General features: G+C 42.3%; 2 protein-coding genes across 8 annotated transcripts in view; both read left to right on the top strand.

Annotated features, from left to right (window-relative positions):
- U2SURP (U2 snRNP associated SURP domain containing) overlaps positions 1–9,008 on the top strand; it is a 47,831-nt gene extending 38,823 nt beyond the window's left edge. For 6 of the 7 annotated variants that reach the window (XM_075717161.1, XM_075717160.1, XM_075717159.1 and 3 more), the window contains 4 exons: positions 3,081–3,191; positions 5,624–5,742; positions 6,559–6,735; positions 8,015–9,008. In XM_075717161.1, the coding sequence (XP_075573276.1) occupies positions 3,081–3,191; positions 5,624–5,742; positions 6,559–6,735; positions 8,015–8,153 (546 nt within the window). In that variant the 3' untranslated portion in view covers positions 8,154–9,008. The remainder of the gene's footprint in view (positions 1–3,080; positions 3,192–5,623; positions 5,743–6,558; positions 6,736–8,014) is intronic. The other variant, XM_075717162.1, reaches the window with a different exon arrangement.
- A 14,022-nt stretch (positions 9,009–23,030) lies between these two features.
- CHST2 (carbohydrate sulfotransferase 2) lies at positions 23,031–24,329 on the top strand. Its single transcript, XM_075716893.1, has one exon. The coding sequence runs from the start codon at positions 23,031–23,033 to the stop codon at positions 24,327–24,329; it is 1,299 nt and encodes a 432-aa protein (XP_075573008.1).
- Positions 24,330–25,301: the final 972 nt, after the last annotated feature.

Genomic DNA, 25,301 nt, shown 5'->3' with positions numbered 1-25,301 from the left:
ATATGCGATGAGTAGTGAACTGGTGAAGGGAGATAACCAAACATATAAGTTTATATAGTAATTCTGAGCAGTAGAATTCTCTAGAGAATTCTTTTCTGAACTTCAGCAGCTAAGTAATTCCTTTTCTTTTAAAACTTAGTTACGGTGGTGGTGTTTTAGAGTAAGTAGCAAAAGCTGCTATACATGAAGTTGTAGGATGAGCTGATCTGATCTAACTGCTCACCTCTGCTGAAAGGGAATGTCCTAAACCTACCTGTGAGCTCTGGCACTTGTTCATTCTTCCCCTGAGCCAATACATCTCACTAATGCAAAGGAAAAAAAAAATTGAGGGTGGGGGTGGGCTTCTGCTGGATTAGTGAATTGATCTGGCTTATGGAAGGCTCAGCCAAGCACTGCAGCTGCTGCAAGGGCAGGGTGGAAGAGGAGCCTTTTGCTTGGAGTGCAGGAGTGGAGAAGGAAGGTGGAAGAGAATGATCTTTCTGTAGTGAGTGGTTGATATCATCTCAGCATTTTGTATCACTTAGTCTACTTTTCCAGGAGATATGCTAGAGCTGATTTCCTCTACCCACAGCATCTTTCTAAAAGGAGTCAGTTTATATGAGTTCAAAGAGAGATACAGCAAATATAAGGAAGAACAATCTGCTGATGTTTGGTCTGTAAAAGACCACAGCTGTCTCGGGAAACTACATGATCTTAACATAGCTGGAGTTTGGGGAGGTGTTGAGTCAGTGGTTATTATATAGGCGTTTCCTATTTTTCCTGTCTCCTAGGCACCTGCTACTGACCACTTTCCCCCTCCACACCCCCTGCCCCGCCTACAGTTATTGGAAAAGTTACATGTGAATAATTCCTCTTGGCATTTTAAATTTCATGCCAGCAGTGGGTTGTGTGACATGCATGTAAGACAGGCTGATAAGTTCAGCATTTCTTTGCATCCAGATTAGCTTATTAAATCAACTAAAGCCTGATCATCTGATTCCTAGTTTTCTTTCATTTCAGGTTACTTTGGGCTATAGACTTATGCTTCCTTGCTCTCAAAATACGGTTAGAGATAGTGTCACAGCTTTGTTGGCTAAAAATGTAAGGAAATAAAATCTTGTAAGGGTGGGGTTTTGTTTTGTGTGTTTTGTTGTTTGTTTGTTTGGGGTTTTTTAATTATCTGGGTGATTTAGTTGGGAAAATAAAGTAGAAGTCTTATGAGCATGTTTGTACCATGACAGTCCAAGAGGCCTTCTGGATCAGCTGAGCCTCCTCTGTACTCCTGTTCAGTACTGAATGTGCTAAGCAACTAATGGCCTTGGAGTTTATGTGATGAGTTTACATGAATTGGAATGCAATCTTGATTTCTTACCAGAACAGGTGGTACAGGGTGATACTGAAAATATGGTTCCAAGAGGTATTCCTGCTTTTGAAACTTCTGTATTTGAAGGCGGGAGAAGAAAAAAATGCCTTTGTCGAAGGTGGAGTGGTATGTGACAAATGACAATGTCAATTTTCCATTGGCTGCTGACTATTTAATTGGCTGAATTGTAAGCAAAAATGAAAAATGCTCAACCATAGGTAGAGCATACTGTGTAAATGAGGGAGGTAGGCAGAACATTTTTCAGAAATTTACCATGGTACAAGATAGCAATGCCTTTTTTCCTTTTTTTTTTTTTTCTTTTTTTTCCTTCCACAAAACACATTGCTCCGTTGTGTTTGAGACTCAAATGAAAAAATTGGCATAAGCTGTGTAACTGAAGGGGGCCCTGTTCTAAGTGGTGCTATCCTCGACTGGGTTTTATGTTTCTTAACATATTTGTTCTTGTGATTAGTTTGGGTTTGTGGTACCTTTCCTTTCTGCTCTGTCAGTAATTGGAAGGGCTGATTAGAATGTATGGTATTTTCATATCCAGTCTGGCCTGCTGCTTTTGAGAGGGAAGAAAAAACCTTTAGGGTTTGATTTTGTGGCTACTTTGTATTAGGGAATTGAGGACCTGGAGAATAAGAATCCTTTCAGATAACCAAAAGGGACATAGTTGCAAAGTCTTTTCCTTTGTGAGTTTTCAGTTTGGAAGAGTTAAATATTTCTAAAGAGAAAAATATTTTGTGTGTTCGCTAAAAATGAACCTCAAGCACAGGAAAAATTCGTATATATGACTGTGCAGGTCGGTATTGAAACAGGAAATACAGGAGGGTCAGAGCATAAACATTTGGAAGAGGGCTGACAAATACAACATGACTTATTACCAAGCTCATCCCTACTCCCCCAAAAAAGAGACACTTCCTCATCCAAAAAAACTGAACAACTGTTTGTAAAAGGCCATGTCAGTAAGAATAAAGAACTGAAAAGTGATGAGAGATGTGAGTGAAGTTTTATGATGTGAATCAACTTGGAGAAAGGTTTCAGTGTATCTAGAAAAAAAAAAAGTCCACATGGAAAAATTCTGACATTTGCTTAACTTTGTGACTTAGTTGGGGGTATTATTGCAGTAAATTTAGTGTTACATTTAGCAGCACTAGTGAACTGAATTTTGTTGCTAAGCTTGATAGCACATGAAAAGTATTATGTTAGTAAAAATCAGTTCTTTCAAATCAGCCACTCTGTGGAAACAGCCCTGAAGAGGAGATGCATTTGTTTTATGTCCTAATTATGTCAGTCATTTGATTTTAATATTTAGGGTTAAATAGAAAAAAGGCAGTTTCTGAAGGAAAACTTGGAGTAGACAAGAGAAGTTGAAACAATACATTAAGACACCTGCAGTAAATTATCTCATTTTGAAACAAACAAAAAAAAAATCTAAGAAATATAAGGGTGCAGTGTTCTAATGATGGGAACAGAATTTAGGAGAATAACAGAAAAAAAATCCCTTTATTTTTAGTTCTTAACATGTCTGTAAATAACTGCAGGTGCCTGCAGACCAGTATGTGGTTTTGTTGCTTTGATCCAGTTTAAATAAAGTTAGTATCTTTTTGTGCACAAACTTGTATAGAAAGAATGAAGAACACAGATTATAAATCATGGAAATTTCATTTTCAGCCACCTGCCTAACTGGATAATAATAAGCCCAATAACCTAATGGTCAGTATTATTTTCACAGCTTAAGGTGATGAAGTTTCAGGATGAGTTAGAGTCTGGGAAAAGACCCAAGAAACCAGGCCAGAGTTTTCAGGAACAGGTTGAACACTATAGAGACAAGCTGCTCCAGAGGGTAAGAAATGTTCTTTATGTTTGGCTCTGATTCTGTGATAGGCTTTTATTGAGTTTATCAAATGTAAGGTGGCATTAAGTATAACAGCACATGGTTCTCGTTAAAATTCTACTGTAATGTCAAACTGCATGTCTAAGTCCAAGTGCTTTCTGCAGAGTAGATACAACCTCTCTTTTTAATCAAAATAATGTAGTATTTCACACGGTACAGATGGGTATTGTTAGAATGTGTTGAAACCTTAAAGAGGTCACTCCTGGATCTACTACGTAAGGCAAACTGTTAGGTGTGGGAAAGAAAAGGGAGAGCTATCAGTTGAAGATGTTCCTCAGGCTTTTCATTTTGCTTTTAGTAATTGATCTGTTGTGCTAAAGGCTTCCAAAGGAAGAGAAAGAATAGTATTAAGCAGCATATGTGCTTCTGATTCTCCAGTGTCTAAGATTTCCTGGATAATTCCAGCTCATAGTGTCACCCAAAAGTGATTAATTCTGTACCATTACCATTTTTGGTAGTCCTCTCTGGACTATGAAGTCAGAGCGGCTTTAAAAATTAGCATCATATATGTGATGTCATGTGATCTTGAATCTTTGAAATACAACGAAATAACATGTAACCTGTCTGGACAACGCGTTTAGTGAGAGAAAGTGGCAGGTGCTTCTCTGATCTGGTTTCACAGCCTGACAGATCAATGATGAAATTAGGTACCCATGCAGTTTCTTGGAAGCTAAATACAAATACACAGTTTTCACCAGGTGTTTGTCTGTCACTTGTTCTTTGCATTATTTGGTGCTCAATATCTGACTAATTTTGCTAAAGCACTTTTGCACAGTACCTTGAAGAGAGAGACTTGTAAAAATGAAGAAAGCTGATCCCTGAAGGAGATTTACACATTTGGAGGTTGATGTTAGCAGTTAAGACTTACAAAAATTAAAGTCACTTTCCTTTTAAATGTAGTTGTATCCTAAAACTTCTCACTTCCCCAGTGTTTTCTGTAATTGGAGAAAGAAGTGATTTGTACAGGAAGCACAGAATGTGTAGTGAGGCAGTAGCTTAAAAAAACAGAAATCGTAATCCTGATAACTTTGTTAGATGTCTTATATTGAATTAGTTCAACCAGCTTCCAATATTTTAGATTTTTAATAATTATCTCACTTTCACTTTCAATGATGAAGGTAATATTTAGTTAAGAAATATTTAATGATAACAGGTGTTCTTTAAAACAATAACCCCATTGTTAAGGGAATATCTTTTGCTTTAATGCCATAGCAAAGTTAGTTTGTATAATAATAATGTAATGCTGGTTCTGATTGCATTTCCCACAAACTTGGTGGTTGGTTGTAACTTTTTGCATAATTCACTGTAGAATAAGCTTTCCAAGAGTAAATTTCCTAGTAATATTGTATATTGTTAAGAGAATAGGAACTTACAGCTATTTAAAATACTGTTTATTCCTGTTTATCAAGACGAAATAATTAGGTATGCTATCAAATAAGCTAGGCACATCTTAAGAGCCCATTGCTTTTAGTGGAATCTAACAATAGTTTGCAATAGTAGGCATAATGATAAGGGACGCTTTAAAATTTTACTAGTGTCTTCCATGTAAAGAAAATGTGAGACTAGATTAGTATAGCTGTCCTGGTATTTGCTGCACTTGTGTTATTATCTGCCCCCACCCCCCACCTTTCTTTCATTTAGCTAAATCACCCATTCTTTGTGTTCTTTATGAGGTATGCAAGGGAATATCTGTTTATTTTTTGCCGTGGAAGGATATATTTTTAATGCCAGTGCTGAAAGAAGCACATCTCTTGCTGATGGTTTATTTTTATATAATTAATTTTTCTAACTATTTGACAGACAAACGAGGTGTGCTCAGGTGTACTCATTTTCTTTCAAAATGGTCCTGTTGGTGTATAGAAATGGACCATATTTGTGGGTTTTCTTGACAGAGTAGATATTATTGCAGAATCTTGTTTGTATTTTTGTTTTGTCTTTAAATGTCTTGCAGTTATGAGATTATCTCAATTTTCAGTCTGGATTAATGAAGATGAATGCATATGTTTTAAGTAGAAAGAGGTTCCTGGTATTCTTTCATGTTTAATTTAGTTTAGAAAATCTGTTACAGCTGTAATGTTTCCCTGAAATTTGTAAAAATGAAGACTGTTCATTTCCAATTAGATACTCAGACTTTCTCATGTAGGGTGACATTTTCCATGTTTTTGTCAGTGTTTGTGTTACAATAAATATTTCTGCTGTGTATAAAGCAGTAGTAAAGATTTGGAGAGTGGCTATGGTGAGACCATTAGATCTTTCCTAGATTATGTGCTGTTTCCCTTCAGTGCTCACTGCTTTTATGCTGTTTCTGATTAGCTTTGATTGTCTTTTCAGATGAGGTGTGACTAATTATTAAGTAATCATGAATGCTTCTAATAATTTAGGAAAAAGAAAAAGAGTTGGAAAGAGAACGGGACAGAGACAAAAAGGATAAGGAAAAATCTGAATCCAGGTCCAAAGATAAGAAGGAAAAGGAGGAATGTACACCAACAAGAAAAGAGAGGTATGGCTTTCCTTGGAGTAAAGTGGATGGGAGGAAGAACCTCACAGTATCTTAGTATATGATGGCAGCCTTGAAATTATGTTCTATCATGCATCTTATTTTAAAGGGAAAACATAAAACCACCCAAACAAAAAAACCCACCTAACAACAAAAAAGCAAGCTTTGGATGTTAAAACATGCTTTAAAATTTTGAAGGAATTGCCATTTTTTATCCTGTCCCAAGTGACGTACCCTTTTGAATAGAATCCCCTTTTGGCTCACTTAGGCCCTGAGGAAACGTGGTAAAATAATGTCCAGTTGAAAACAGGGTATATTTAACTCTGTTTTAGCAGTAAATTGACTGCAGTGTATTAGTCAGAAAACTGTACTGAAGTCATACCACAAATAATTTGTGGTGGTTTAAATATTATTAATCTCATAGTGAAAATTCTTCAGCTATTTTTAGGGTAGTTGATTGTACACTCTGATCTTCTGATAATTGTATAGCCAAATTCTTCCATGGTATTAAGTGTAGATATGGTAAAATGCCTTGCTTTTCAGGAAACTATAACAGAATGTTTTTACACTGCAATAAACAAAGATGAGTCACAGGCCTTAATTTTTTTTCAATCAGAGAAAATCTGGTGCACATGTTGAACTTGATTTTTTTTTAAGTAATAAAAAGCCTAGTACTTTTTAATTACTTAAAAGGATCTAATGTTACATTGGCAAAAGAAAATATCTGCAAAAAGGAATCTATTTTCTTAATATACATTTTCACTTCTCTGTGCGTCTCTGCTTGTGTATGTACATAACTGTATTTGCTTCTTTACAAAGGAAAAGACGACACAGTGCTTCACCTAGCCCATCTCGCAGCAGTGGCAGTAGACGAGCAAAATCTCCATCACCAAAATCGGAACGCTCAGAGCGCTCTGAACGGTCCCACAAAGAGAGTTCACGTTCTCGGTCATCGCATAAAGATTCTCCCAGAGATGTCAGTAAAAAAGCCAAAAGGTAAGCTGGTATCTTCTCTATTTCAGGTTGTAGGAAAGTTAAGTACATAGGTGTGTTTTGGCTGAGTGTTTTTCTTCGTGTGTTTTTTAGCAGAGCATATTTGATACGCAAGTATTTTCTCTCGTAATGGACTGTACTGCATATTCCTGGTTAATATCTTTGGACACTTGGTGTCTGAAATGTATACAGCTTCCTGTCTTGACAGCTCAAGACTCTTTCTTGTTTACGTGTTTACTAATAATTTTGAGAAATACTGCTTTAAACCAAAGCACCTTGCTGCTTTACTAGCTTTTTATTTTCAAAGGACAAATCTTCTGTAGCCCATAGAATTTCTAGAATTATAGTGAGCATGCAGTCTTTCACTGATGATTTACTTACATGAAACTCCTCTCCCATAGTTCGTTTTTTTTAATGGCGGGGGGGGGAAATCTAGATGAGATACTGCTTACGGGTTTTTGTTTCCAAAGTAGGCATTTCCTAATCTCCAGACTGACACAAGTATTTGTGTCTAGTTAATGTTAAACTTGGGGTGAGATTTTATCATTGTATTGATTTTTGTAGCTCAAAACTTGAAATTGCAGCTTCTACTTCTTTTAGAGGTGTAGAATGTATTATTGATATAAGATTCCTCAGACATGCTGGGGAAAACTGTGATGCTGTTGAGAAAATCGTAGTACATATTTACAGTAATCAGATTCTTGTGCTGTAAGTTAGGAATTCAAATAGAAGTAGAAAAGTATTTGAGATTTTGAGTTAATATGATGGTCATTCAATTCAGATTATATCAGATTAAAGTATTAGGTGCGGATTAGATGACAGTAAGTTTATTCAGTGCCCATTCTTTTTATGTGGGGTTACATCACGAGCTGAACATGTTTGATGAGAATCAAAAGTATTTCAGCATAACACAATTCAACAAAATTTTTCATTTCTGTTCTCTTCTATATGGATATAGGCTGCTATTAACACAAGAGCCAAGGTGGTTGAGGCATATGTGGAAGGTTGTGAATTCCTTAATTTGGGTTAAGAAGGATATGACTTGGTCTTGTTTTTCTTGTGGGTTCTAAGCACTGATGTTAAGACAAAAATACGTTAAAAACCTTATAATGCAAAAATTGTGTTTTTTATCAAAAGCAACATATCATTCTGTTATTTCCCCTTACTAAAGAAAAATATTTTCTACCTTGTTTATCTCAATAAATGAATGCCAAATAGCTGCAGAAAAAGTTGGTATTATCAATTAGTATTTGATGTAAAATTTTTTTTTTCTTTTTTTTAGGTCGCCATCTGGCTCCAGGACACCCAAAAGATCAAGAAGATCACGATCCAGATCCCCTAAAAAGTCAGGGAAAAAATCCAGGTCTCAGTCCCGTTCTCCTCACAGATCTCACAAGAAGTCAAAGAAAAGCAAACACTGACAATGTTAATATTTTTTATGACGCTGTCACTTACTGGAAATGCGGTTTTGTTTTTGTGCCTGAACAGTCTGTTTAAAAAAACAAAAAAGCATTCCTGATGGTTTTGGTTTTTTTTTTTTTTTGTGAATGCACGTGTATACTCATGAGTATCGGCATCTGTAGACCTGTCATTGTTTTATATTGTACAAAATATCTTCATTGTGACTATTTCCCAAAAGAAACATTTTTGTGTTTAGAAGTTTCATCAGAAATGCGTGTAACTGATCTGCTGGCAGTAGTGATATTTTGTTTTAGAACGTTGTGACATAGCAGAAATAACTCAAATGTTCCCCCTTTTTGTAGCTTTGACAATTTGAATTAGATTTCAAATAAAATCTGAACAGAAAATTAAGATGTTGTTTTCTTGCCCCACTGGTGATACAGATCTCTAAAGGGATTCATAGTTTGTTTGGAAGTACTGTGTATTTCAGACATACTATGGTGCTTAGGTCTTTCAGTATAGCGGTAGCTCTGTTCCTGCCTTCACTAGTTGTACTATCCAGATAAAAGCACCTTTTGAATCCAGTGGATGTGTTTTCTTTCCTACCGTGATATTTTACTGTAAGAACAGTTGAACAGTCTGGTACCTACCATGATAAGCTTTACAAGTAAATCTTTGCTTTGTATTTCTCCATTTTAATTGCAGGGAATATTTGTGACACTAGAGCAATGTTTTTCTTTGTTTTTAAAAAAGGGCCTCTGCAGAGATGCATCATATGTATGTGTGTGTATATCATATATATATATATATATGATGTATCAATAACAAGCCATTTTTATGGCATGCATGGGGAACAATAAAAGGACAGCAAGCCCAAGGGTCTGTGACTTCTTCCTTAAATATAGGTACAATAATTGCAACCTACAGTACACTATTGTTTTCTAAAACTGATTTTTACTCCAAAAGGATAGCTTTTACATTATTTTATTGAATTTATTCCTCTGTTGTGGGAATTCTTCAAAATGGGAAAAAATTAAATTTTTTATTACATATTTTATTTATTAATATTTTGGAATCAAGAGGCTGTTTAACTTTTTTTTTTTTTAATGTTAGGCTTTCCCTTCTCCAAACCTGTTCTGTGTGTTAGGCATTGATGTGGCTTTAAATAGCTTCACTTTGGTCTCTTATGCAACCTTTCTGTGGGTGGGAGAGGGGAAGGATGAGATATGGGGAGGGCTCAGTGTTTATACTTGGAGGTGTGGGCAGTTTGTAATAAAAACATAAAATTAAAAGGGATCTGGCCTCCTGTGAACTGTTTCTAAAAGCAAAAGCTGTACTCAACTACAGGCACAGAGTGCTGGATGATGGCCTGCTATTACACTTGTGTATCTACAGGTTTTACATCATTAGAATTTTGTAAATGTGCCAGGGAAAAGCTTATGTTGTATATAGCCTAAGAGGCAACATTTTCAGAAGCAGGATCTAAAAGGTCTTTTGCAAAACGTACATATTTAATTAAAAAAAAAAAAATTTCTCTGTTTTTTTTTTCCTGATGGGAGACTTTGTTATAAGATTATATAAATTCTTGCAAATGTGAGAATTAAGTGGAGAATTCTCTTTGCTAATGAGAAGTGAGAGATGATCTGGAATACGGAAAATATGGAGAATGCATGTGTACTGTGAAGACTTTCTTAGAATGAGTATCAAATAGATGCATTAATAATGAAAAAAGAATACACCTTATCTGTTTATATGACATTATAAAGAATCTGTTTTAGAAATATGCAGAGTTTATTTTTTATATTTTTCTTTCTCCCTGTAACATAAGGTGTTTCAGATGTACAGATTTTGGTAGCTAAACTATTAGAAACTAAGTTATTTTTTTCTTGCATGCTGTGTATTTACACCTGGCACAGACTAGATAAGGTTTTCTAGAGCAAAAAGTAGGTACTAAAACCATTTGGGGACAGGGAGAATCCTAACTTTACAATAGGAAGAAGATCACTTCAGATCAGACTAACTTCTTTAAAACTATTACTTTTACCTTGTAGCTGTTTATAAATGGAGGAGTGATAAATGCAGTGTTCTAGGTGAAGTGAGACTAAAGATAGTTTGCTACAGGAATTTTCTATCTGCAGAATCAGTTGTGTATTTCATTTAATAGCTAGAAATCCTCAGGGTAGAAAATCACTTAGCATTATAGGTTAGCTGTACTTTTCAATAATTAATTTTGATTTCAGCTTTTATAAAATTCTCATCAGTGATTATAAAAGGCTCAAGCCAAGTACACTTTATTAGACACCCATTAGACTTTATTTCATAACAGCTTTGTTATGCAGTACCTTTTTTCAGTATCTTTATTCTCTAAATACCATTCTTATACCTCTTGTTCTTTGCTTCATATCCTGGGCTTTAGAAAAGCTGTTTTGTACCTAATAGTCTTTTAAGAGCAATTAAGAATCTGTAAACTTAACTGGATGCCTGGGTTTTTTTTCTCCTGTTGAAAAGAACAGCTTTTGATCCTACTTACTCTCTTCGTTTTCTTCCCTTCTTTTAGAAATAGTTTTATGTATAGTTTGGCTTGCAAAGAAAGGATGGGGGAGGCAGCCTCTGGTAACAGATATTTTGTGAAAGATGCAAAGTATTGAAGACTGAAAATTAGGCTGCCTGTGACATTTATTTTTCCTTAGGTCATGTTGCAGTGACAAGGTATAGTCGCAGTGTGCCATTACTGTGTGACTTGCGTTTCTGCAGTTTTTTGGGGTGAAATGGTAGAAAATCATCTAGTTGATGTAGGATAGGGGTAATTTTAAATACTGCTCCTGGGATTTGGAAAGTAGCATTGCGATGAATCCTTGTGAAAAAAAGCTCTGACCTGAGGAGGCGTGGTCTGGTGTTTCCAAATGGCGTTTGCGATTGTGGAGGAAGAGGAGAGCCCATTATATCCCCTAACACCCCCAGTCAGCCGGGTCAGACCCTTTGCTTTGGGAGGGGGAGGACGCACAAGCGGGTAAGGGGCGTCCCTGTCCTCTCCTGCCCTGCTTTTTATGGATGATACCCAAGGTAAATATTCATGCTTTAGTGTTCAGGTTTATCCAAAGCAGAGAAACGGTGTGGCTTGCTACAGCCCCTGCAGTAGCAGCTGGTGAGGCCCACCTCGGTGTGCGATCGCATTAGAAATGGAACCTATGTGGTGTATGCTCAGGTAGGTGCTAGAAACCGTCATGCTGGTACACTTTGGTGAAGCCTACCCAGCAGTCTATAGGACATTCAGGTGTCTGTGCAAAGGCCTTCTAGGTACGGAGTTGCGAGTTCATCTCTTTTTCCTGACCCAGTCCTGACCTTGTGTCTGTAAGACTCGGACTCTCCCACTCTGAGCACGTGGGCCCTATCGCAGCGGAGAAGAGCTGCTTGGTTGCATCGTCTCCTTCTGACAATTATAATCTTTCCTTACCAGTATTAGAGAAGTGTTTATATTTGAACTGCCTTTTTTAAACTCTGACTTCCTTTGGCTTCTCTGCACGCCAGCTGCGTATACCTTTTTGTAAGGCTATTTGAGGAAGAGTGGGTTTCTGAAAGTCAATGTCAGGTTATTACTTGGGCGCTTGGCACCATGCATGTTTTCTCCTCCTGCCTCCCCCTTGGAGGTTTTGAAGTGTAAGACTAAACCACTTACGAACAAGGGTAACAAATTATGTTTTCCAAAGCATATATTTAGAGTCGCAACTATCACTTACGTGAGTTCAGCTGTCCCAGTGACACCGAATGTACAGCTTTCTGCGTTTACAAATCGTCTTCTGTACTAACATAGCAGCTCCACCTAAGCATGTGAACCCTTTAAAGTTGCTGGTTTATTGTATTAATTGTGTTTTTTCTGCATGTAAAACCCCTCCCATGCTTTTTCAATTATGAACTTAGGGTTATCCCCACCATTGGGATAGCTTTCAAACTTGTACTGGTTTTATTTAATAAATTTGAGGCAGATTTTATAGCTGAAACAGTGTAAAAATTGTATCAATTTGACATGAGTACTGCCTGAGAGAGATATCTGAGTTACGGAGCACTAAAATGGGAAACCCGGTTTTATCCTTAGGAGGTTCTTGGGGATGAAAGTGTTTGAGGTGTGTTCTTGGTGCGTTGAAAAGAAAATAGTGCTGTCTCTGAACTGTGCCTGTAAGAGGAAGGTATCTTGAAGGAGTTTGTGTAACATAACTTAAAGACTAGAATCTTGCGATGAGAAAAGCAAGACTGGCCAAAAACGGCACTTCTGTTCTGAGCATCTTTGACTTTTTAGGCAGCTTGCTTGTGGGTTTTTCCTCCACGTGCATTTACAGTCCTTTGGTGGAATTAATGCTTTTAATAAATAAAAATTAGAAGCGTTGTTGTATTTCTGCAGATGGATTAAAGTCTGAACTTTGTATCTAGTTTTAGATTGCTGGCTTGCTGTACTTTCATATAGCCGCTTGAGGAATTTGGGGTGAGATGTTTCTCAACTACTGGGGAGTCTACACTGAATACTTACATAAGGACACACATATTTGGCTGCATTAAGGTAAAGGTAGTTTTGAAGGATATTTGAATTGCTGCCTTTTTAGTAAAGATTGGTCTGCTTTCTGTGCGTTTTCTTTGTTGAAAAATCTAGATTTTGGGGCAGTTACGAAGGTCCAACAAGAGAATTGAATTATCTACAGCTGAAGACAGCAGCAGTGGGATAATCTAGATAAGAAATTTACAGTTCTTTTAAAATTAACTGTTTGGTATCATGAGGTTTATCAAATTACAAACCTTATATTAGCAGTCAAACCCTGAAAATTATCTCAGAGTTTACTTTTCTGAATAAGGCCATTGAGTTCATAAACTTATACTTTACTAAAACAGCTCATAGTAGTATTTGAAAACTTATTGCTGCACGAGCTATTGCAAGACTTTCAGTATACCGCCGGTTCATGCCGCTGCTGTAGCTGCTGCTCCTCAGTATGTAAGCTGCTCTTGTAAGAATCGTAACTGAAATGCTAATTTAATTTTGTCCACATGTATTTTTCCTATGTAGGATGCAGAAGTCTTAAACAATTGCATACTATTTTTTCCTCCACCTGCTTCTGTCAGCACAGTCAGTTTTCATGGGTAAGCCTGTTCCATTTGTCACTTCTGATGTCTAATCTTGTGCAGGGATGTTTTACTGTGTAATTCTGTCATAAGCTGGAAAGTTTTCTGTTTGTGGTTATTTAAAGAGGAAATGGTAGTTTCACATGAACTTTTTTGTCTTACTTGCTTTTGGTTTTGTATTTTATGCAGAAAATTTTCCAAATGACATGATGACAATAAAATTGTCGGTTTGCCAATATCCAGAAATGGTTTTATTTTTAACCTGGCAAAGAGCGATGTTCGTGTGTGTTATGCTAAGGGCAGTTTCTTGGCCTTGACAGCTATTCTGCTGGTAGATGCTGATTCTGCCTGTGTTGTCAAATTGTAATTGCTGCTGCTGTTCTACAGTCAACAGTGACCTCTTTGCTTCTCAGAAACTCATTAATGAGGCATGGACCGCTCATTGTGTAGTTGCTTGTATAATCCTCTCTTGAACAAGAAAACCTCCCACTTGGAACTGCTGCTCAGATATTGGGATGATGAGCAGCTTTTCAACAGCTAAAGCCATTTGCAGGAACATCAGGCGAAGGAAACGGAGCCCGTGTCATGCCATAGCGTGAGGTTGTGTGTTACGGCTGGGCCAGTGTTGCAGCTTGGTGCTGCTGTGGGATGCAGGTCCTGTTCCTGCCTTCCCTGTGCCTCCTCTTCTCTTACTTTTCTGTCCTCTCTGCTGCCTTTTGTGGCCTGTGAGTAGCCAGTTCAATTCATTAAGGGAAAACACTTTTTTTGTGTGCTTGTTTGCACTTGGTTGACTTTCTGCAGGCTTAGTGAGTTGAATTAGCCGGCTCGGTGCAGGGAACAGGGGCGGACAGTGAGCAGGATGGTCCTCATTTTTGCAACGGTTTGCTTGTAACATGCAACTTCATCCACAGTGTTTTCATTTGGAGCATGTATTTTGATAAGATGGGCTGAATCTGCATCCCGCTCGCTTCCGCTCTGGTCACGTGATCGTGTTGCTTTCCCACCACCGTCTCTAGCGCTTGTTTAACCACTTCCCTTGTGGAAAGGTAGGACGAGCACGGGGTAGGCAGGTTTATGTGGTGAGGTGTGTGGAAGAAGGAAGGAAATGCAGAACTGGGGCCATCTCTCTTAGCAGCAGTGAGCTGTTATACTGGCTGTGCTTCTCTCCGTCTCTCCTTTTCTCCAATGATGCTTGAACCCATTCAGTCAAATCTGAGGAGCAAATGCCTCCAAGATAATTTGATTTCTGCAAGATTTGTGAAAGACCAAAAAGAGGAAGGAGACCTCAGGTGCCTCCACAAGATTGGAAAGGCTGGAGTATGAACTCTTGATGTTGTCAGAGCCCAGAGCATTCAGTTGAGGTTACAAATCCCAACTACTAACAATCTTCACTTAAAGCTCGCAGTCAAGAAACATGGTATGTTGTGATATCCCTGGACCTACTTGCTCTATTTTCATTTTCACTCTTGTGTGGGCTGGAAAACCTCCTGTAGCTGCTTGCCTTAAATACAGACCATCAGTTTTACTCTTCAAGACCTTGTTAAGAGGTTGCCTGCAAGCAAGTGTGGAATCTATTTCCTGATTCTGGTTCTTGGGCTTCTGAGGCTGGACCTAGGTTTGAGGCTTCAGTCATTAGAACTGGTAAGGTGAGCATGGAGAAAGGGTACGCATAAGATATATGTAATAGGTCTCAGAAGTCTTTCATTAAAAGATTTAACCTAGCAGAATAGGTTAATTCTGTATGACAGACTGTTCTGGGTATAAAATTTAGCTGGTGTGGGAAGAGGAGGGTGGAATTCATGCATGCAGTTTGGATTTGTGGAAGATGTATCAGGGAACTAGCTTGTGCTCAGGATTCAACTTCCAACATCATTACCAGCAATCAAGATCATCACCAAAGTCATCATTGGAGGTGGAAACCAGCTTTCTTCTTTTTAGCCATGCTAAAAAGGTACATCTTTGTTTCAGGAGTGATTTAGCCAGATGTTTTCACCTGCTAGATACTGTGAGAGCTAACTGTTGCAAACAGAGAAGTTCAGAGACTGGAGATGAACTTTCTGAACTTATTACGGTATAGAGATTTTTATTACAGCTGATACTCATCATTTTCATAATAAATCTGCATCTCTTGCGTTGCTGGTGACTTATTTTTTCCTGGCATTTTAGTTTATCTTCCCTGCACTATGGGAAAAGAACTGTCTGCTGATTAACTGAATGGAGAATATTGCCTTGGGCAAACTCTGGAAAAGAATTGGCTATAAAATTTAAGACATGAGACTGGGATTGAATTCTGGCCATTGTATGAATTGAGAGGCTGTGGATTCTTGTCCTCTGTTGTTACAGAGGGTAACTATGCTAGATAATTAAAAAAAGAAAAGTTTACAATGAAGTCTGATTTCTAGGCAGTTAAGTTTCACCGGGGGTGCTCGCCTTTCATGCCAGCCTGTAGGAATTCCTCACTGTGATATGGAGTAGAAATCTGATAATGTTACAGATAGACTCCCTTTTTCTCAAATCCTCAAGATTTTCAAGAGTTAATAGTGAATGATTTATGTTACTCACTGAGTTTTCAAGAGATGCAATGGATGAATTTCCAGATCTTTCCTAGACAGTCATTTATAGCATGCTGCATGTCAGTTACATGAGAAACAACGAATTCTCACTCTCTCTTGTCCTGAACTCTGTATTTGAATTTTAAGACAAGGACTGGGGACTGTCTTCCCTGGGATTTAAATTTGTCCAATCTGTAGTCAAATGAGGACCAGCTATTTTGCTTCAGCGTCTGAATGCTTAGATCCAAGGGAACGTTGTTGCGTGGCTTCTGCTGCCTGCTGTACTCAGGGAGGCGATTAAGATCTTAATTAACCCAGGTTCGTGGTTTTGGTTGCAGGGACTTTAGAGTTACCCTAGTGTGTGTGGCTGAGGTAGCTCTTACCTGTGACCTGCCAAAGGTTTTGGAAGTTCTTGATGTGACACAGTACATTGCCCATTGTTTTAAAGTACAGAGTTATAAAAGTACAATCTCTTAATTTCCTTTAGAACATAAACCAGTTGCACAACAGCTGAGAAAAGACTTCTAATTTTCATAAAAGTCAAATAGAGACTTAACCACAATGTCCTCGGGACATTCATGAAGTTCTGGAATTCCTTCAGCTGCACAAACAGGAATTTATAAATATTTATTGAAATTAACTGTACTGAAAATGTCACCTGTGCAACTGGACGTGACTATAAAGGAGAAATGGGGGGGGTAGAGGAACAGCTTGCTACAGATACGTTGTCCACTTCGCTATATATTTCTGGTTTATGAGTAGCTGGCTTAATTTTGGTCCATGCCAGCTGCTTCTGCAGCACAGCTTCAGCACGCACAGTTCAGAAAAAACATCCAAGAGAAAATGAGTACTTTAGAAGGCAGATTGCTGCACCCATCACTTAACTGAATGTCTGCTGAAGACACCAGCATTATTGGAAATAAGTGTGCTTCGAAGGAAATCAGCTGCTGCTACCACATGAGACTTTGAAAAAGCTGTTAGAAGTTATGCACAGTACTAAAAGGAAGGGTGCAAAATATAAACATCTCTAATTTTAAAGGCTATTGTGCAGTTTTTTTTCTCACCTGTTTCCACTGGTGATACCAAAATATAGTTAGTCTTAAACAAATTCATAGATCTCCAAGTTTGGGCAGCTACTTAATTTTATATAAATTTTGTTCACATTTTGCAATCTGTAACTTGTGCTTTAGTTTTAAGAATCTCACTTTTGAGCAGTGTTTGAGGAATTTGGCATCTATATTTATCCTGAACAGATTAGGCTACGTACAGGAGTTTTTAATCAACACCTAGAACTTATCACATGCTAGGTGTGTAACAGCATAAACCTCCATCTTTCATCCAAAAATAATTTGTTTTAAAAGATAAAGTCTTGCTGAAGCTTGACTTCAGGAAAAACTTCTTCACCTTGTGCTGACTCCATCCTTGTGAAGGCAAGTCATAAAAAAAAGCATAAAAAGATCAAGTCAGGCAGCGTTCCAGTAAGGATCAAACCTTTCACAGCCCCATCACTTAAAGGAAGGGATGTTAGCAGGGGGATCTCAGAGAAGTCTGGCTGGGGTGGTATCACTTTGAGGGGAGGAGAAATCATTCAGCTAGTCAGGATTTAGGTTGTCTAAATGTTACATGTAAAAATAATAAATTTAATTACTAAATATAAAATATTAAACTGTAACAAAATATTTAAGCATTACATGCAAAAAATGAGGTGGTTTTTTTTTCCCCTCATAGTTTAAATTGGGGATTTTTGATCATCGTTACTTACCCCTCACTTTACACATTGCTCACTGCAGAGTTTGAGATAAATACAGCCACCTTATTTAGATCTGAGGGATGATTGGCTTGTAGTGTGTAACTACCTACACAGGAAAAGATGCATTTTTTCTGTTCCATCAAAGCAAACAAGATGTAATGTTTAAAAAGTGAAGCTCGCCTAGAAATAAGTGTGGGGGCTTTTTTAATTTTATTTTTTTAATGGTGATTTTTCCTTACTGAGGAAAGTTTTATTATTTGACACGAGTAATCTAGTATACTGAAACTAATAAGCCTAAATTAGACTGGCATGAAGTAACATAGAGGGTGGAAAGTGTACACTGAAGTGTCTGAACAAATTTGTGAAGGGCTGTATCTGTTCAGCTGCAGAATGTTCCTCTTTCACACACTTACTCCGGCTCTTATCACTTAAGTTTTTATTCTGTTGGTTTTGCACATAGGCAAGACCGTAAGACCATGCAGAGCCTGAACCACCTGCTGAGATACCCTCTACCCACTCTCCGAACTAGATTCGAGAGACTAAGCAAAACACTTTACCCTAGAAATTATTTGAAAAGACATAAAATAACTCACTATGGGGCTGATTTCATTTTAGTTTTCAATTGGCTACAGTAGTATTTAAGCCCGTGATTAAAATCAAGCAAATACTTAAGTATTTCACTGATGTGGGGACTCTCTTTCATGGTAAGTTTTTTTTAAGTCTTGGGGTGGCTGTAGAAATCAAGGAGGTATCTCTGCAAGTGGGTTAAGTTATCAGGGTCCTCTTTGGTGAGGATCTTGTCCCTGGGCTCGTTGTTACAAAACCCTGCCCCGTCACTTTCTTTTCTATTTTTTATCTATGACAGTCTACATATTTTATCTTTACTTCAGTGCAAAAACCAAGAGAAGTTCTTAACTGCCAGCTACCAGGTGAAGGTTTTTGTTCGCACTTGGAAATACATGATTGATTCATTGGTACAATCTCTGTACGCTTTTACAAATCTGTCTTTTAAACTGTGTGTGTGTGAACTTTTCAGCTACTTGTGGGAATTAAAATAACTGTTACAGTCCATTGCTCTGGTTGCGCACACTGCCGTGCCTTACCAAATAGCTGATACCTGCAGCACAGCCAAGAACTTGCTGTTACAGCTTTCGATGACTGCTGCCCGCTTGCCTGCCTGCACACTTACTCTCAAAGAGCAGCAAATACTTTAAATCCCAGACTGCAGAAGAAAAAGAAAAATTCAGAATCCCTTTAAGCAGAGTTCTTTGTATACAATGACCATGACCCGAAACAGTGTGCCTCAGCTTCATCAACAGATATGCAGAGTGAGTGATCTGGTTTTTTGCTGTCTATGTTTGTAATATTTTGCATCAGATGTGTAGATGATTTAAAAACAAACAAACAAACTTGGTGTGAATTAAAAGTTGGCTGCATAAATCTTTTCCGTATAAGCTTACTAAATATTCATTGATATTGAGTTGCTTAAAAGTGATAACTTGACTACCAAGTCTGAAACTTGTACTGGGAGGATCGAATATTGCAGCTGCACTGAACCTGATTGATTTCAGTTGGGTTCTACATGGGTGCTTAAGTCCACCTGCACAGAATAAATACTCCAGTTTTGAAAAATAAGACTCCATTTTGCAGTGTGTAGGTCTAATTAAAGAGCTGCTCGGACCTATGTTTTCCTAGGTAGAGGTGGAGCAGTGTAATGAAGGCAGTGTTACCATCAGTACTCGTACACTCGCTGATTCAGAGAGACGTAGCTGCTGTGCAACAACAGGGAAGGTGCAGAATCCAATTACAGCTTTTAATGTTTGGGTTCACTGATTAGTTTTGCCATTTCAAATGTTATAGTTGCAGTTCATGTTTGCTTATCTTAATTTGTTACTTGCTAAATTTGAAATTGTGTAAGAACCGGAGATGGCTTTGTAGGTTTTTTTTTTAGAAAATTTCATACCTGTCTTCAACCAAGTGAAATGGAAAGAAGGAATTAATTTGAACTTCATGGTATTTTAATGATTTTTCACTGCTATGAATTAGTTTTGCTCCCTGTAGTCTCTGTCCTTTATTGCATTAGTGCTGCAGTACAATATTGGTGGGGGATACTGTTTTATGAACTACAGTGCCTCAGTACTGCTGTTACTCGTCATTTAATATGGCCTAATTGATGCTATTACAGACCATTCCAAGATTAAAAATAAACACTTCTGCTTTAGCTGGGTGAAGGTCACTTCATCTTTAGTGCGCATGGAAAGCCAAATAAATATTTGATCCATACCTTTATAAAAGGGATATAAGCAGAAGTCCGTTTGTATGTGAAGAACTCAAGGATTAGGACTAAAGAGTAAAACAACTGCAAGCGTTTTATGCTGCAAGGTGCTTCAGAGATACACCCTTTTTCATTATACACTGTGTTTCAAAAGTTACAAGTCAATTGTTTTAAGCTCATTGGGTTTAAACTTTGCGTTTATTTTGGCAACTAGATACAAATTATTTTTGCAGAATGTGGCTTTAAATGCTTCCTCTGGAGCGCTGTAGGCAAAAAAAGGCTTCCCCTTTCCCTTTCCCTTCACCATTTGATGAAATACGGGGTTTTCTCAAACATTTAGTGGTTGTTGTAATTCTGCTATTAACAAGTTACTTCTATATGAAAAGTCACGGTAACATTTAGTACTGCTACCAGAGTCGCTGGCGCTCGTGGAGCGATTCCCCTGGCTTGTCCCGTGGGGTTTGGTCGCTGCACCTCGCGCAGGACGGCGGGGCGTGGGCTGCAGTAGTGTCTCGCCCCCCACTCCCCTCGTGCTGCCACCCGGCCCTGCGAAGCCTCGCGGCTCGGAGGAGCGAGCGGGGGACAGCAGAGCCCTCCTGCTATGGTTGTCACCCTTCACGCTGGGGCTGGAAGGGGCTTATAAGCTTTTCCGTAGGGGCAGCTTGGCTGTTAATATCCCTGTAGAAAATCTGGGAGGAGTATAGAAATCCTTTTGATAAGGGATATAAAGATCGCTTACACATTTAGCTCCTTCACCCTATCGTACTCTTTTGTTCCCTTTTGTAAACAGAGCGCTGCCAGACAAGACACACACCAGATGAATTTGTGTTTTATCCACTCGGTGAGCGTAAAAGCGTGTGCTGTAGTGTCAGATCCGTGCCATTCAGAAAACAAATCATAGAATCATAGAATCATAGAATCATCTAGGTTGGAAAAGACCTTTAAGATCATCCAGTCCAACCATTAACCTACACTACCAAGCCCACTCTAGACTAATCAAGGGTAGACCAGACTAAACCATATCCCGAAGTGCCACATCTACCCGTTTTTTAAACGCCTCCAGGGATGGTGACTCCACCACCTCTCTGGGCAGCCTGTTCCAATGCTTGACCACCCTTTCCGTAAAGAAATTTTTCCTAATTTCCAGTCTAAACCTCCCCTGGCGCAGCTTAAGCCCATTTCCTCTTGTCCTATCGCTAGCTACTTGGGAGAAGAGACCAACACCCACCTCACTACAACCTCCTTTCAGGTAGTTGTAGAGAGCGATAAGGTCTCCCCTCAGCCTCCTCTTTTCCAGGCTAAACAACCCCAGTTCCCTCAGCCGCTCCTCATAAGACTTGTTCCAGCAAAACCTTTTGTCAGTGTCATCCATCGTGGAGGGATCGGTCTGTGTCTGAGCCAGGTGCGGCCCTCCAGCAGCTCAAACCTTCCACCTGCTCTATAGAGGCGGGCCGTATATATCCTATGGATTGATAGGAAAGGCTACGAGGATGTGAGAACTGCTGGGTAAGGGAAGCAATGGAAGAAGAGAGCCACCAAATGCTTCTCTAACTCATAGCTGCCCCCATGCCTGCTCTGATCTCCCTGGGGGGAAGCGGGGAACCTTTGAGAAAACGCCTTGACATGACAGAGCCACGGGGCATTGCCCAAAACCCAGCGGCATTGGGAATTCTGTGGTCCCACAAGTGCGCTGTCCACACCGGAGCCACTCAGGGCTGTTCTCGGGTGCGTTCTGGGGATGTGCGTCTTCTTCAAAGAAGACACTGCCTGGGGCTGCACCCCTGCTTACATTACACTTTGTACCACGCTGTGGCTACAAACCATAGAAGTTACGAAGAAGTCATAAGGGTCCATCGCCAGCCGGCTGCCGTGTCGCGTGTCTGGCGTGGGACGGGGCTGCAGCTGCGGCCGAGGCAAACGCAGGGCTGGGAGGGTGAGCCGTGGCGGCGGGGTGGGATCGGCCCTCTCCTCGCGCGTCCTGAGCGGACAACTCGCCTTTGGGCCGAGCGAGGCGGCTGCTGGGCCTCGCTGCCAGCACGCGGTGGCCCTGGCAGGGGCAGCTCTGCCGAGGCAGCAGCGGGCTTGGCCGGCCGTTCGCCAGCCGAGGAGCGTCTCTCGAGGGGGCCAAGCGGGCACCGAGGGGTTGCAAAATGCCCGGGGACTTGTGGCGCTCATAAAAATAGGTTTAAAAAAAAGGTAAGACTTCTGTCTGAGCTGCATCCAGAAGATCCAGCTTGGTTTGGAGATTTTTTTAATGTTTTTGGAGAAGTGACTAGGGGACCTTTCGAAATCTTGAGTTTCTGCAAATACCAAGTCAACGCGCAGGGTGGGAGCTGGCACCTCAGCCGTTTCAGGCCTTTTTGGTCCGTCCGGCCCCCGCCGCCCTCGTTTTCCCCGTATCCCGCTACCGGCAAAGCCTCACTGTCCGGAGCGTAACAGGGAGCCGGCGGCCCCGGGGCGGGGCTGACGGAAACCCACCGCGACAAGGGGACAACTTTTACCAGCGCCCGTCGCCCACCGGCCCTTCAGGGCCGGGGCCGGGTCGCAACCGCCTGGCCGTTACCGAGCGGGGCGGGCGGGGACGGGGCGGGGGCAGCGCCGCGGAGCGATGCCGGCCGGCCCGGGGACGCCGCCTCCGCCGGCGCGGGGCCCGGGGCCCGGCGGGGCACTGCGGCGGCCGCGGGACGGCGGCGAGAGTGGCGGCGGCGGCCGCCAATGGGGGGCGCGGGGCGGGGCGCCGCCATTTCGGGCCGCACCTCCGCGGCCGCCCGGCGGCGGTTCCGTGCGCGGCGGCGGCGGTGGCGGCGGCCGGGGCTCTCGCCGCTGCGGCGCGGGGCGGGGGCGCCATCCGCGCTGGCGGCGCGGCGCAGGGGCCCGCCCGCCGCCCCTCGCCCCCGCCCCACGGCCGCGCTGCGGGGCGGAGCGGAGCGCGGCGCCGCCTCGCCCCGGCGGCCGCCGTGAGCTGGGCTGCGGCGGCGCCCGCGGCCGCTCGGCGATGGCGGCGCGGAAGAAGCGCGGGTGGCCGGGCGGCTGCTAAGTAGGGCAGCGGCGGGGCGGGGGCGGCGGCGGCGGGGCCGTCGCGGCGGCTGCGCCATGCGGGCCGGGCGCGGGGGGCCGGCCGGGAGACGGCGCCGGGGGCGGCGCGCCCTGCTGCCCGCCGCGGGCCCCGGGGCGCCGGGGCGCTGAGCAACAGTTGGCCTCGCCGCCGCCCAGCATGAAAGTGTGCCGGCGGAAGGCGCTGGCGCTGGGCCTGGGCTACGCGCTCCTGCTGCTCCTCGCCGCCCTCAACCTGCTGGAGTACAAGTGGCGGCGGGAGCCGCGGCGCTGCGGGGAGCCCCCGGCCGCCCCGCACCACCGCCCCCCGCCGCCGCCGCCCCCGCCGCCGCCGGCCGGCAGCCGCGGTCCGGCGGGCGCCCGGCGGCAGCTGGTCTATGTCTTCACGACCTGGCGCTCGGGGTCGTCCTTCTTCGGGGAGCTCTTCAACCAGAACCCCGAGGTCTTCTTCCTCTACGAGCCGGTGTGGCACGTCTGGCAGAAGCTGTACCCCGGGGACGCCGTCTCGCTGCAAGGGGCGGCCCGCGACATGCTGAGCTCCCTGTACCGCTGCGACCTCTCCGTCTTCCAGCTCTACAGCACGGCGGGCGCCGGCAAGAACCTCACCACGCTGGGCATCTTCGGGGCGGCCACCAACAAGGTCATCTGCTCCTCGCCCCTCTGCCCGGCCTACCGCAAGGAGGTGGTGGGCATGGTGGACGACCGGGTGTGCAAGAAGTGTCCCCCGCAGCGCCTCAGCCGCTTCCAGGAGGAGTGCCACAAGTATCGCACGCTGGTCATTAAGGGCGTCCGCGTCTTTGACCTGGCCGTGCTCGCCCCGCTCATGCGGGACCCGACCCTGGACCTCAAAGTCATCCACCTGGTGCGGGACCCCCGGGCCGTCGCCAGCTCCCGCATCAAGTCCCGGCATGGCCTCATCCGGGAGAGCCTGCAGGTGGTGAGGAGCCGGGACCCCCGCATCCATCGCATGCCCTTCCTTGATGCCGGCCACAAGCTGGGCGGAAAGAAGGAGGGGGGGGGCGGCTCGGACTACCATGCCCTGGGTGCCATGGAGGTCATCTGCAGCAGCATGGCCAAGACCCTGCAGACAGCCCTGCACCCCCCTGACTGGCTGCAGGGCAACTACATGGCTGTGCGCTACGAGGACCTGGTGGTCGAGCCCATCAAGACCCTGCGGCAGGTGTACAGCTTCGTCAACCTGGCGGTCAGCCCAGAGATGGAGAAGTTCGCCCTCAACATGACCAGCGGCCCCGGCTACTCCTCCAAGCCCTTCGTGGTGTCGGCCAGGAACGCCACCCAGGCGCTGAGCGCCTGGAGGACTGCGCTCAGCTACCAGCAGATCAAGCAGGTCGAGGAGTATTGCCACCAGCCCATGGCCCTGCTGGGCTACGAGAGGGTCGGCAGCCCCGAAGAGGTGAAGGACCTCAGCAGAACGTTGCTCAGGAAGCCGCGGCTGTGACGGGGCGGCGGGCGCCCGCCGGCTGCCCTCGGGGGCGGCTGAGCCCCGCTGGGGAGAGGAGCTGCTCCGGCTGCCTTGAGTGAGGGAGGGAGCCGGGAAAAGCAGCCTGGTTGCCGATTTCCTCCAAAGACTGCTGAAGGGTAACATACAGTAATGTGATGATTTCTTTCTTTCTTTTTTTTTTTTTAATTTGTTCTCCCCCTTGCATTGGGTTAGATGCAATTAAAAAAAATAAAGTGGAACTGAAAATACGTGTAATGCCCCTTTCCCCGTCGCTAAAATGCCGGGCAGTGATGCTGTATCAAAATCTTGCTGATGGAGTTATTGTGGGTTTTGAAGATGGTAACAAAAACTCTTGCACAATTTCTAGCACATCTTTATCTCCCTTGCTGCGGAGGGGATGCCCTTGGAAAGCGTAATGCTGAAAATCAGACTTTTGTATGAAAGCAAATGTTCAGACATGATAGTAATAAAAAAACCAATAAATGATATTCATTTTTATAATTACCTCAATTGTTTGGGAATTACAGTGTTGCTTATGTAGAGCTGGAGGGGGGTGCTTGCTTAAAATAGGAACGCGGACTTTTTTTAAGGGTATGGGTGAAGGGCTGGAGTGCAACATTTGACGCTCAAAGATGAGGAGCTGCTCTCGCAGAAACAAGTACAGGTCTCACGAATGTAGTGCAGGTTTTATGGCTATGTCAAAGCAGGTTTCTATTTAACTATTGTCTTTTTTGTTGTATTTAAAAAGTCTTTCAAGTGCCACTGTATTAGTGTCCTAAGAGTTTTAAAGTGTTTGCCATCACAGCAGTATTTATTTTTGTCTTGACATGTATGTGCAGCAGTCACTGTCAAATAGAAGTGGATCTGCAGCGTGACAAGAAGTGCAGGATTTAAAAAGACATTTATCGTACTGGAAACATTAGCATGTGTGAAAACAAAAATAAAATTATATATATTATATATATTCTA

Source organism: Pelecanus crispus, chromosome 9 (assembly GCF_030463565.1).
Source record: "Pelecanus crispus isolate bPelCri1 chromosome 9, bPelCri1.pri, whole genome shotgun sequence".
NCBI classification, from domain to species: Eukaryota; Metazoa; Chordata; class Aves; order Pelecaniformes; family Pelecanidae; genus Pelecanus; species Pelecanus crispus.
Note: the sequence above shows the minus strand (reverse complement) of the source record. Positions and strands in the feature narration are given on the sequence as shown.

Bases quoted from the DNA above. Each gene is read 5' to 3' on its own strand.
- CHST2 (XM_075716893.1), top strand. From the start codon at position 23,031: ATGAAAGTGTGCCGGCGGAAGGCGCTGGCGCTGGGCCTGGGCTACGCG.